Genomic DNA, 13506 nt, shown 5'->3' on the forward strand with positions numbered 1-13506 from the left:
AATGTCCTGCTGGTTGATCTACCTGACTCTAGTTCATCATCCATGCTCGTGCCAAAGTGATTTTCCTAAAGTGAGGGTCCAATCATCCCATACACACACACACACACACACACACACACACACACACACACACACACACATCACCTCCCCATTTAATATACTTCAGTGGTCAAAATGCAAAGATGGTGGAGTAGAAAGACGCACATACTCTAGTGCATCCCCCACAGCCCATAAAATACATGTGAAAAATGACTCTCAACAAATTCTAGAGCAGCAGAAGCCACAAAACAACAGAGTGAAAGAGGTTTCCAGCCAAAGGTAACCTGGAATGCCAATAGGAAAGGTCTATCTCACAGGACACTGAGCAGAGCAGAGCAGGCACTGGGAGGAATAGGACCTGAACAGATTTCCGGGCCAGAATTCCCAGCAGGGAGGGTCCCAGATTCCTCAACCCACAAGTGACAAAGAAAGCTCCAAAGGTCAGTGTGGGAGGGTTTTACCAGCTGGAAGAGAGGGGAACTGGGTTCCCCAAGCACTGGCTCTAGGCGGCAGCAGAGGGCAGCATGTGGTCCATTGTCCAGGCAGCTCAGCTTAAAGCCTCTGGCAGAATAGAGCAGCTGATCTGAACCTCAGCCCTCAGTGGTAGCCCCACCCCCACCAAAAGCCCCTGGGGGAGTTGAGCAGCTGATCTGAATCTCACCCCCAAGCACGTTACTGGGGGGAGAAGAGGCACTAGGACCCTCCTCTTGACAAAGGATTCAGAAGTCAAGTAACTGGCTGGGAGAATGCCCAAAAAAGTGGAAAAAAATAAGACCATAGAAGGTTACTTTTTTGGTGAACAAGTGTCTCCTTCCATCCTTTCAGATGTGGAAGAACAAGGCATACTTTCAGAGGAAGTCATGGACTCTGCCTCCAGTACCTCCAAAAAGAAGAGCTTGAAAAACGTGTCAGCAGCCTGCTAAAGGAGAATCAAAAAAAAAAAAAATGCTGAGGAAAATAATACCTTTAAAAACAGGCTTGGAAAAAGAGGTCCAAAAAGTCAATGAGGAGAAGGAGGCTTTAAAAAGCAGAATTAGCCAAATGGAGAAGAAGGTTCAAAAGCTCACTAAACAAAATAGTTTTTTAAAAGAGAGAATCGAGTTCAGGGAAGCTAATGACTCTGAGATAAACCAAGAAGCTAGAAAACAAAACCAAAAGCTTGAAAAAATAGAAGATAATGTGAAACAACTCATTAGAAAAAACAACTGACCTGGAAAATAGATCCAGGAGAGATAATTTAAAAATTATGGGACTACCTGAAAGCCATGATCAAAAAAAGAGCCTAGACATTATCTTCCATGAAATTATCAAGGAAAACTGTCCTGATATTCTAGAATCAGAGGGCAAAATAAATATTGAAAGAATCCACAAATCACCTCCCGAAAGAGACCCAAAAAGAGAAACTCCTAGGAATATTGTGGCCAAATTTCAGAGTTCCCAGGTCAAGGAGAAAATAAGAAACAATTTGAGTATTGTGGAAATACAATCAGGATAACACAGGATATGGCAGCTTCTACATTAAGGGATCGAAGGGCTTAGAATATGATATTCTAGAAGTCAAAGGAACTGGGATTACAACCAAGAATCACCTACCTAGCAAAACTGAGTATAATACATCAAGGGAAAAAAATGGTCATTCAATGATATAGAGGACTTTCAAGCATTCATGATGAAAAAACCAAAACTGAAGAGAAAATCTGACTTTCAAACACAAGAATCAAGAGAAGCATGAAAAGGTAATCATGAAAGAAAAATCATAAAAGACTTTCTAAAGCTGAACTGTTTACATTCCTACATGGAAAGACAATATTTGTAATTCTCGAGACTTTTCTCAGTATTTGGGTAAGTGGAGGGATTATATGCGCACACACACACACAGAGACAGTACAGGTTGAGTTGAATCAGAAGAGATGATATCCATAAAAAAAAAAAATAAAAATTAAGAGGTAAGGGAGGAAAATACTGGGAGGAGAAAGGGAGAAATGGAATGGGGCAGGCTATAAGTCATAAAAGAGATAAGAAAAATCTTATTTAATGGAGGAGAAAAGGGAGAAGGTGAGAGGGAAAAAGTGAAGCTTACCCTCTTCAAATATGGCTTAAGGAGGGCATAACATGCTCTCTAAATTTGGTATGAAAATCTATCTTACGCTACGGGAAAGTAGGGGAGGAGGGGACAAGTGGGGTAAAGGGGATGATAGAAGGGACAGCAAATGGGAGAAGGGAGTAACTAGAAATAAACACTTTTGGGAAAGGACAAGGTCAAATGAGAGAATAAAAAAGGGGGGGACAGGATAGGATAGAGGGCAATATAGTTAGTACTACACAACATGATTATTATGGAAATCTTTTGCAAAACAACACATATATAGCCTGTATTGAATTGCTTGCCTTCCCAGTGGGGATGGGTAGGGAGGGAAGAAGGGAGAGAAGGTAGAATTCAAAGTACTAGAAATGAATGTTGAGGATTAATATTGCATATAACTGGGAAATAATCAAAACAGATAATGAGGTATAGAAATTTATCTTGTCCTACAAGAAAAGAGAGAAGATGGGCATAAGGGAAGGGTGGGATGTGATAGAAGGGAGGGTACATTGAGGGAATGGGTAATCGGAATGCAAGATATTATAGGGTGGGGGGAGGAGAGAGATGGGGAGAAAAATTGGAACTCAAAATTTTGTGGAAATGAATGCCAAAATCTAGAAATAAATAAATAAATACAAAAAAGAGAAAAAAATACACTTCAGTGGTCCGTATTACCTCCAGGTAATATTACTAATTTTAATTATATTATCAATAATATTAGAAATAGTCCCTATTACCTCCAAAAACAAAAATCCTCTGATTGGCATTCATAAAAAAGACTTTTTCCAGTCTTTTTTTTTAACCCTCAAGCACTATTTGATTCCATTACATTAGCCTCCCTGCTATTCTCCACACAAGACTCTGGGCATTTTTCTCTGGTTGTCCCCAATTCCTGGAATGCCCTCACTCCTCATCTCTGCCTATTGGCCTCCTTCAAGTCCCAGCAAAAATCCTACCTTCTAAGATCATCTTTCCAAATTCCTCTTAATCCTGTCTCCTTTCCTCTTGTTTATTTCTAATGTAGCCTGTAAATAACTTGTTTGTTTATTGCCTTACCCATTAACCTGAGAGTATCTAGAGGGTCTTTTGCCTGTCCTTATATCCTTAGAACTTAGCCCTGTGCCTGGCACATAGTAAGTGCTCAATAAATGGTTATTGACTGAAAATGGCAGTATATAACCTTTGGTGTGTCACTTAGCTTCTCAGTGCTCTAGGCAGTTCTCTCTATAAGTTACAGAGAAGGTACCAACTTGTACTGAGTAGAGGATTTTCCTCACCTGATACCAATGAAATCACAGGTCCAGTCCCTACCCCATGCCTTTAATAATGGGGATTGACATCTCAAGTACTTAGAAATCTGAGGTTCTGGGGGACACATGGAGTCAGATATTTAGGGCCTATTGAATCATGGAGCCAGGGTCACAGATTTAGAGCTAGAAAATAACCTTTAGAGATTATTTCAAACCTCTTACCCTCATTCTAGAGATGAGGAAACTAAGGAACACCATGGTTAAGTAAAGTATCCAATGTTATAAAGAAAATAGCAAGGCTATAATTTTATGTAAAGTTGCATCCACTAACACAAGAGACTGCTGGATGATACTGGAACTCACATATGGCTCCAATAAATCTTGATTCATCCCCAAACAGTATGTTTCTCATGTGGTAACTTCTTACACCTCTTAAATGAAAACCTAGCAATAAATGAATTATGCAATAGACTAAAAACAGTGTGTGACTTTAAGCAAGTCACTTATTATTTTCTCCTCAGTTTCCTCATCTGTAAAATGAATTTGGACTAGAAGTTCCACATCCATTTCAATTCTACATAATCCTGTTCTCTGATGGACAGTTTTAACAGCTAGGTTTCTTGTTTTTCAGATAAGCCAACACAAAGCTCATTGGTGGAGCTAAAAATTACTCCCAGTCATACCCTATGCATGAGTATCATGAAATCCATTAATGTTAAGGATAGCAAATAGAGTTTCTGAGAAGAAAGAATATGAAGAATCTGACAGAAACAATAGAATGGAGATCCCATCATCTTTGCTCTCTGAATGCTAGCTAGCATTTTTTTCAAGCTCTCTTGCAGGCTTCCTTTCATGGAACACATTATTCAATGTTCTCTAGCCTCAGCCTGAACACAGACTAGCAAGCTGCAATAAAGACAGGTGACAACTTTTATAGCAAAACAAATTATCTGCTTTACAGACAGATTTTTGTTACTTTAAAAGCCCTAGCTATATTTAAGACATTAAATAATTCTTAATTAGCTGGATTTACTTGAAGTACACAAATTTAAAAGGGAAGAAAAGGCATAAATCTACACATACTGACATTTTATAGCATGCCTCTAAACACGTAGTGCATGCCTTATACTCCTAACAGCATGATCAAATAATAAGTTGTGTATTATTTGTATTAGAAATAAAATAAATCCCTAAGGATGAAGATAATCCTAATGAACATATAACACCTCAAAGGAAGCAATTATTTAGAAAGGAGTAACTAACAAGAATGCTTGAATCAAGCGAGGGTTCTTTTGAGAATGGGGGAGAAATGGGTATGTTTGAGAAGCAGCCAACAGACTGGGAGAGACTGGAGATTAATGAAAAATGGCAGGGGAATCTGCTGGAGATGACAGGATGGAAATGCAACTGCTTGTGAACATATAAAGGGGTTTGTCTTGGCAAGGAAAAGGGCCACCTCTTCATATGAGATGGAGATGAAGGAGGAGACAGTGGCAGAAGGCATATGAATGATCTGAGAGGAGGAGAGGGAGCTCTTGGTGAAGGGCCTCAATTTTTTCAGTGAAAAATGAGGTAACGTTCTTAGCTAGGATGGTGGGGATATGGGGAGCCATGAGAGGTTACAGGAGGTGTTAAAAGCTGAGTGGGATATTCAATTGATTACTGAGGTGTAAAATGATTGCCTTGTCTACAGTAAGAGTCCAGGTGAGATTATGTTACATAAATTTGCAGTGGACCCAGTCAACACAATTTTGTAATTTTCTCCAGTTTTATTCAGCAGCATGTGGGTTGGAGAGAAAGCAGCAGATGGTGGGAGAATATGGCATCTGATTTAACCCTGAGTTTTCCCCATAATAGGAAGAAACTATAAAATGAATATAGGGGTATGTAATAGAAATACTTAGAATACTATCCTACAACTTTAAATAGTCTACTAACTTAAAGACAGAAAGGTTCTATATAATAGTCATTCCTCCTAGCCAATCAACAAAGATCTATTAAGCACTTGCATATAATTTAAGAGAGAAACAAGTGTACACTTAAGTAAATAGCAAATGCAAATTTGTGAATAAAAAAATACAAAGTAATTAAAGAGCAGACTCGAGCAATCTGGGGATGGGTGAGATTACAAAAAGCCCAAAGAAGTTCCTTCCATATTTCCTCTTTGGGCTTTGGGCTAGATTTTACTAAGAGCTTGCTCTAAGTAGGTTGTTTATTTTTCCTTAAAAAGTGTTCAAACTGCCCTTGAGATGTGGCTGACTAAGGGAGCAAAGGCTTGGGCTTTCTGGTCACCTAAAAGCATAAGAGAGGCTCCTGGCAATCTATGAGCCTGGGGTCCTTGAGACTCACTATATGTCCCAAGCGATTGGGAGTAACCTTATACTGTCCTGCTGACCAAAAGCTTTTCTATACCCCTTAAATGCCACAACTTTGGCAAGCCTCTTTTCTATGCTGTGGCTAAATAAATCTGCTAACTGTGGAATGACCTAGGAAGGTCTTCATCACAATTCTAAGCATATTGATTGTAATATAGAGCATGTAAATGAGAGTAACAGAGAGCAAGGCTAGAGGCAGATTGTAAAGGTTTATAAATGCCCCAAAGAATACTCTGGGTTTCATCTCAGAGGCAGGGGATTCTGAGACTGAAGATGTGGGGGGACTGCTTGGCTCTGCTCTTTATTACATCTGTAACTTTCGGTAAATCATTAGCTTCTCATTTTCAGCACTGTCACTGTCATAAAGGGGTCATAATGAGATGATTCTCCAGTCCCTTTTAGCTCCTATTCAAAGAAGATTGCTAGGGGTATAATTAATAAAGGGCAGCTAGGTGGCACAGTGGATAGACTGCCAGGAAGTTCTGTCTTCATGAGTTCAAATCTGGTCTTGGACATACTGGTTGTGTGACCCTGGCCAAGTCACTTAACCCCATTGCCTCAGTTTCCTCATCTGTAAAATGAACTGGAGAAAGAAATGGCAAACCATTTCAGTATCTTTGTCAAAAAAAACTCAAATGAGGCCATGAAGAGTCAGACAAGACTGAATAGCAATACTCAATAAAGAACTAAAGTCAGGAAACTTAGCAGGAATAGTCAGCTGGAAAAAAAAAATTCTTTGAATGTGTGCCATCAAAGATGATAAGAGAAACCATCTGGGCCAACAAAATCATTCCACATTTCAACATGCAATTTTCAAACCTATAGAGAAAAACTGAAATAAAAATAAAACTACTTTACAAGTAAACACAATTAAAATATATAATAGAGAAATGGAGCATATTTTTGGATTTACATCAATGTAGGGAATTCCCAGCTAAAAAAACAAAGTCTCTATCAATATAGATCTGCAACCATTCTGCAATTTGTCATTGTAAACAATTGCCTGAGGCACTGAAAGGTTAAATGACTTTCCTTGGGTTACACTGCCTGTGTGTATGTGACATTAAGGTTGGCTCTGTATCCAGGAGGTCATAAAGGCTCTTACGTGATCCTGGCTGCTGCTCTTTATGACAGAGCATGCCAGAGACCAGAGGTGGTGGAGACCACAGCTGCCCATCAAAGAATGACATCCAGGAAGTCCATCAGATTGTCCATCGGTCTCATGAATGGATACAGAATCATTGAGCCCTAAGAACAGCCTCGCAGCTGAGTCACCTGTCTGGGTCAGGAAATACATCCAGCCCTATGAGGAGTCAGCTCATCTTAGCACTGGGGTGACCTGTCCATCACTAACACCAACAACCCTGTCCCATGGTGAACCTCAGAAGGTCCTTTCAGAGAAAAAAAGACGATCAAGGCACTGCTCTTCCAGAGCTGCAAGTTGCTCCTACACAAGTTGTATGCCTCATTAACACTGTACTTTACATTTATGTTCTCTCCTCCTTCAGGAAAGTACATGCCAAGATTCCAGGGGAAATTATTTCTAACTACTGTTCTTACTATGCCATCTGAGTAAACGGCTCTTCTAAAAGCTAATCCAGACTACTGGCTAATCAGCTATTATTAAGGGGAAACAAATTGGTAGAGGCTCATGAACTACACTGTTAGAAGTAATCACATAAAGGTTCATCCCTAGAACCCAAGATAGCAGTGATCCCTCTGGGGACCTAACCTGCTAGTGCCAGTGTGAGTTATGAGACTGATGCCAAAGGTGGTGCTGCATACATAAAATGTATGATCAAGAGCTTACTAGCTGCAAGTCACTTAACCTCTCTTATAGATGCTGATTTTACATATATACATATATGTATATTTTCTTATATATATATATACACACACACACAAACAAATGTGTATGTGTGTGCATGTTTGTAAAAAAAATTAACGTCACTACACTTTCATTCCTAAAAATATTTTCAAAAATGTGCCAGTCAGCAATTACACATTTATTTCTGCCAAGATTAGCCTTTCATTTTCATGGTAAAAATAATCTCATCACCAGAAGCTATTTATTTTGGTTACTGGGCTGGTGAAGCTAGTTTCACTTGGCTCTGTCATTGAAACTAACTACTCTATCACCATTTTCTCAGGAGACTGAAAAAGGATCGGTAAACATTGGACTCCAGTGCCTGCTGCTTATCTATTAAGGAAAGAAAAAGAAGTCCTAAGAGAATAAGATTACACATTTTAGAGCTAGAAGGACCTCTGGAGGCTAAATCCAATCCCTTCATTTTACAGATCAAGAAACAAAGGAACAGAGAAATTAAGCAGCTGAAGAGGGATTTCAACGTGTTCTTCCTTGGGGCTTCTTAGAAGCAGCTAAGTGGTGCAGCAGAAACAATGATAGGTCTGGATGCAGGAGGATCTAATATGATCTAATATGGTCTCAGCCACTTACCAGCTACTCAGACGTAAAATGGGGATAATAATGGGACTTATCTCCCAAGGTTATTATTAGAATCAGTGAGATAATTGTAAAGTGTTTATCTCAGTGCCTGGTACGGAGTAAATGCTATATAAGTGTTAGACTTCCTGACTCTAAGTTCAAAGTTCTGTGCACAAAACCATGCTGTCTATAATCTATCATTTTTTCCATTAATTACCTCCAACTTATCTCAATACTAAAAAACAAAGAGATAAGTCATGTGGAAGGCTAAATGTGAACATATCAAAGTGACACACTGAAAATGTCATGACTTCACAAGGATTTGTAAGTAAACAAGTGATTTAAACTATTCAAACTTAAACTGAGCTGTTAAAGCTCTCAACAGATGATTTTTTTAAAAAGTAATTTCTTTCTAAAAAGACAAACCCAGACTATGCTGATCCTTAAAGCTGTACTTGAAAATACAAGTCAGTTTTCATTAGAATGAATATAAAAACGAGGAACAAGAATGAACACCCAAATCTGAAGCTAGTATCCATTTTCTTAATCAGCTGAAAAGGACATTCATGACCGCCTTACCAAATGGACCCCCCTCCCTCATTTCCTGACTCCAGTATAACATAGCTCCCACAAAACAACTCAGAACTTAGCATCAGTCTTATTCTAAAATTGTCAATAGCCTGGCTTCCAAGGAATAAAATAAATCGTTTGCTATGGACACGTAAAAGGACAATTAATGAAACTGACCTGTTGTCTTTCTGTACAGGCATTTTGTCTCCTCCAGGGATGAGCTTCTTCTCTTCAACAACCCCATAACTTTCTCTGCATATCTTTATTTTAAAAGAAAAAATGAAAATCATTCTTTTATTCCGTGTCAATTTCCAGAACAATTCTGAGTGAAGCAAAACAGGAAAACAGAAAAAGAGAAAACTCGCATTAGCAAACAAGATGGATATTTATTTCAGGGGACTTTTCCTCATTCCTTACTGAGCTATCTTTTAAGATAAGTATGAAAAAGAGAAATTTAGAAGATGGGAAATATCAACTACAGGAAACAGATAGCTAGTGTGTAGATGCATTCATTCATTCATTCACTCATTCATTCATTCTATAAAGCACTTTGCAAACCTTAAAGTAAATGTTAGCAATTATTACTGCCACTGTGGTTTTTTTTTTTAATTTTTGTTGTTGTTGAGTCCTTTTAGGCATGTCTGACTCTTCATGACTCCTGGGGATTTTCTTGGCTAAGACACTGGAGTGGTTTGCCATTTTCTTCTCCTGCTCATTTTATAGATGAGGAAACTGTGGCAAACAGGGTTAAGTGACTTACTTAGGGTCACACAGCAAGTAAGTGTCTGAGGTCAGATTTGAACTCAGGAAGATCAGTCTTCCTGATTGCAAACCTGATGCCTTATGCACTATGGCTCCAACTAGCTTTTTATTTAATTTCTACCCTCTTTCAAACTGTCAAAGAATGTGGATACAAACTTAAAAAATGAAATAATCTCTGCTTTCAAGCAAACAACATTCTATAAGAAGTGGGAGGAGGCAAGATTGAGAGAAGAACGACATGAACACAGATAAATATAAGTATACATATATACATACACACATATATATATACATATATGTATATATATGTGTGTGTGTGTGAATAATGTGTAACAAGCCTGAAAAGGGAGACTGTCATTAGATTGTAAAGGGTTTTAAATGTCAGAGGAGTTTGTGTCTCACCCTCAATTCAAGTGGGAGTCACTGAAAATTTCTTGATCAAGGTAGTGACATGTTCAAACTGGAATTTGAGAAATAGCAATTTGGCAGCTAGGTTACAAGATCTATCTCTATCATCAATATCCATACCTATGACTGGGAGTCATCTGCACAGAGATGATGGGTGAACCTACAGAGGTTAATGAGTTCCCACTGGGAATGAAGGAAGAGAAGTGAAGCCAGGACAAAGTCCTAATGTATGCCAACATACAAGGTGTGGCTCATGGATAGTAATCCAGTCAAGGAGATGAAGGAATAGCCCAAGAGACTGAAGAATTTAAGTGACTTGCTCAGCATCACAAAGGAAAGTAGAAGGAGGGTGTGCTGGAAGGTGGGAGAAACAAGAGAACAAAGTATCACAAAAACCCACAACGTAGATAAAGAGTATTCCAAGAAGAGGCTGTCAGTAGTGTCGAATGTAACACACTGGTCAAGAAGGTTAAAGACTAAGAGAGATTATTAGATCTGATGATTAAGAGATCGCTGATAACCTTAGACACAGTAGCGATGAAATCAAAAGCCAGACTGAAAAGGACTGACAAGTGCATTGACTTGTTTAGACAGAAAGGGAAAGTAACCAATGGGTATTTTTTTACCCCTAGAAATTTATCTCTAAAAGGCAGGATACACACACACACACACACACACGCACACGCACACACACACACACACACACACACACACACACACACACACACACACTAGATGAAAACTAGAGGGAAAAAGGAAGTCAAGTAAAAGTTTTGTTTGCTTTGTTCCATTTAGTAACAGTTACTAATCTCAAAAGAGTTTCTTTTTTTAAAAAAATGTAATTAAAGGATGGAGAGACTTGGGAATATTTGTATAAGCTGCAGAGGAGTCAGTAGATAGAGAGATGTGACAGACTGGCCAATACCTACAAGGGTAGGTTTGTACCTCCCTGGGTAATACAGATTGTTATTTTTTTCCCTAAGAGGCAATAAAGCTTCCCTGGCACTTGACTGACCCAAGGGGCTCAGGCTTAAACTGCATATCCCTCAATGCAGTTTCCTGACAGCCTTTGGCCATACTGACATTGCTTCATAGTTACCTAAGGGCAGACCTGGTGTTCATCCTGAGGCAGTCACTACATCCAGTGCCCCTGCAGACACGTGAAGATGCAGGCCATGCCAACTGAAGCCCAGGAAATAGTAGTATATCTCTATATCCTTTCTACATTAGGGCTAGGTAAATCTCTCCTTGTTAACTGTTGAATGATCTACAAGTTTCTTCTTCCATCCCATCCCTTAAGAGAAGATATTGAAGATCAGATAATGGGAGAAAAGGGGAGAGGTGATAGAGGTAACCATAGGGGATAGAATGAAGGACACAAGCCCTTAGTGAGAAGGGCCTAGATCAGAGGCTAGAGTGAAGGAGTAGAGAATGAGGAATGAAGTTAAAGTGTTTTGAGATAAAGAGGATCATCCAAGAGTAGTGGATTTGGTTCCAGAAAACCTCAGTCTGGAAAAAAGTCCTGCCATCTGCTCCACCTATGACTATGGGCAGGTCACTTAACCTCTGTGGGTCTGAGTTACCTAATTGGTAAAATGAGAGAGTTGGCTAGACAGTTTCAGATCTATGAGTCTGAAATATTGAACCAGGTCCACTGCTTAATGGGACTATGGCATGGGAAGTTTGAGGATGATATTAACTAACACTTATATGGTACCACCATGTACCAGATACTGTGCTGAAGATTATCTGATGTGATCCTCACAAATAACCCTGGAAGGTTGGTGCTATTATTATCCTAATTTTATAGATAAGGAAATCAAATGACTTCCCCAGGGTCACTCAGCAAATATCTGAGGCTGGATTTGAACTCAGGTCTTCTTGACTTCAGACCCATCACTCTAACCAGTGTTCCACACTTAGGAAGAATTTGGAAGAGGTGTGGAATGTGACAGTTGATTGGGAAAGAGAAAAAGGGTTGCTTTGTTGTAGTGGGTGCCCAGAAATGATCAGATAACAAATATGTAATGGGCCCAGTTAGCACATTCGTGTGATTTTCTCTAGCACTGTTCAGAAGCAGATTAAGTTGTCTTCCTGAGCTAACATAGGAATATCTATGACTTACCTGTTTAACAAATACTGAACTAATCTATTTATTTAACATTAAATTACTTATTAAATGATTTAACAAATATTCAATTCAACAGGCATTTATTAAGCACTTACTGTACACAGAACACTATATTGGGGGCTGAGAGAGATATAAAGACAAAATCTGTCTTCACAGAACATATAGTCTAATACTGGGACAAGTCACAAACACAGATACATAAGTTCATGAATGTGGCTTAAAAATGGTATAGGAAGGAAAGGGTGGAGGACAAGGCATTCATTACTGAATGTCTACTATGTGAGTGGCATTTATTTTCAACAAAGCCTTGAAATTGTTCTTTTTTGAAGGAGAAATCCATGAATTTGTTCTGGTTTTGAAGACCACTGGAACCACCTAAAAATACTTCTGACAGCCTTTGTGAGTAATTAACAGGCAGGTACTGTACATTATACACACAGTTAGGCACACAATTTGGGAGTCACATATGTCTGGCACTCCTTACTGTGAAGTTGAGGCAGAACACCTCTTCGACATCTTCTCCTGGGTAATCGAGAAGTTGTTGGAGACTCCTAACAATGAAAGACACAGAGCAAAGGAGAATGGTCAGAAACTCCAATAGTATTCCTGTCATAATTATATAAATATGATTAAGAAAGTAGTAAAAAGATTCTAAAATGAAGATAAATTCAGGCATACAAATTAATTCATGACTTAAAAATAAAGTTTAAGCTCTAAAGAAAACGCAATTATCACTGTCTTTTCTTATCAGTTTCACAGTAATTTAGGTTCAAGGGAAAATTTTGAATGGCTTTATCTCACATAAACACCAGCCTTGGTTAATTTGGCTTTAGCATCACCACAGTGGAAGAAGGATACCAGGAGAGAGTTTAAATGATACTGCAGAGTGTAGATGGTTAAGAGTGAAAATTAATATTGGCTGACAGAAATGTTCATGAACCCCATGGCTAAACTTAGTTTCTTTGTATAAAGGAGCGAAGGAGTCCTTCCACCCCATCTATATGTGATAGATATAGATACAACACACACACACACACACGCACACACACACACACGCACACACACACACACACAAAATGACACTCTCTCTCTCTATATATATGTATATATATATACACACACACATATTCATATATATAAAATGAAATCCTATGCATCTTCATTTGAATAACTTTGATTTTTAATACAGTCAGTCTTCTATGGTAGAGCATGGGAAGTTGCAATAAGAGCCTAGAAAAATATCTTTTAAAGATGAATCAAATGGGGCAAACGTATATGATAACTCAGGCTTTCCTAACAGAATATATGTAACTCCAGAGAATGTAGCTCTTCAATCCCACAATCTCAAATAAGTAATTTTAACTTTAGGTCAGTCTTGTACTTCCATTTCCTTTTCTTCTTTTGAGCATGGAAATAAAGTTGTTTCAAATAAAATTTATAAG

The 13506-nt window shown here is 38.6% G+C and overlaps 1 protein-coding gene across 4 annotated transcripts in view; it reads right to left on the reverse strand.

The window, feature by feature from the left end:
• Positions 1 to 13506, reverse strand: part of HERC3 (HECT and RLD domain containing E3 ubiquitin protein ligase 3) — a 116047-nt gene that overhangs the window by 12342 nt on the left and 90199 nt on the right. For all 4 annotated transcript variants that reach the window (XM_072625457.1, XM_072625455.1, XM_072625456.1 and 1 more), the window contains 2 exons: positions 12549 to 12615; positions 8941 to 9023 (listed from right to left, as the gene is read on the reverse strand). In XM_072625457.1, the coding sequence (XP_072481558.1) occupies positions 8941 to 9023; positions 12549 to 12615 (150 nt within the window). The remainder of the gene's footprint in view (positions 1 to 8940; positions 9024 to 12548; positions 12616 to 13506) is intronic.

The sequence above is a fragment of the Notamacropus eugenii genome, chromosome 7 (genome assembly GCF_028372415.1).
Source record: "Notamacropus eugenii isolate mMacEug1 chromosome 7, mMacEug1.pri_v2, whole genome shotgun sequence".
NCBI lineage: Eukaryota > Metazoa > Chordata > Mammalia > Diprotodontia > Macropodidae > Notamacropus > Notamacropus eugenii.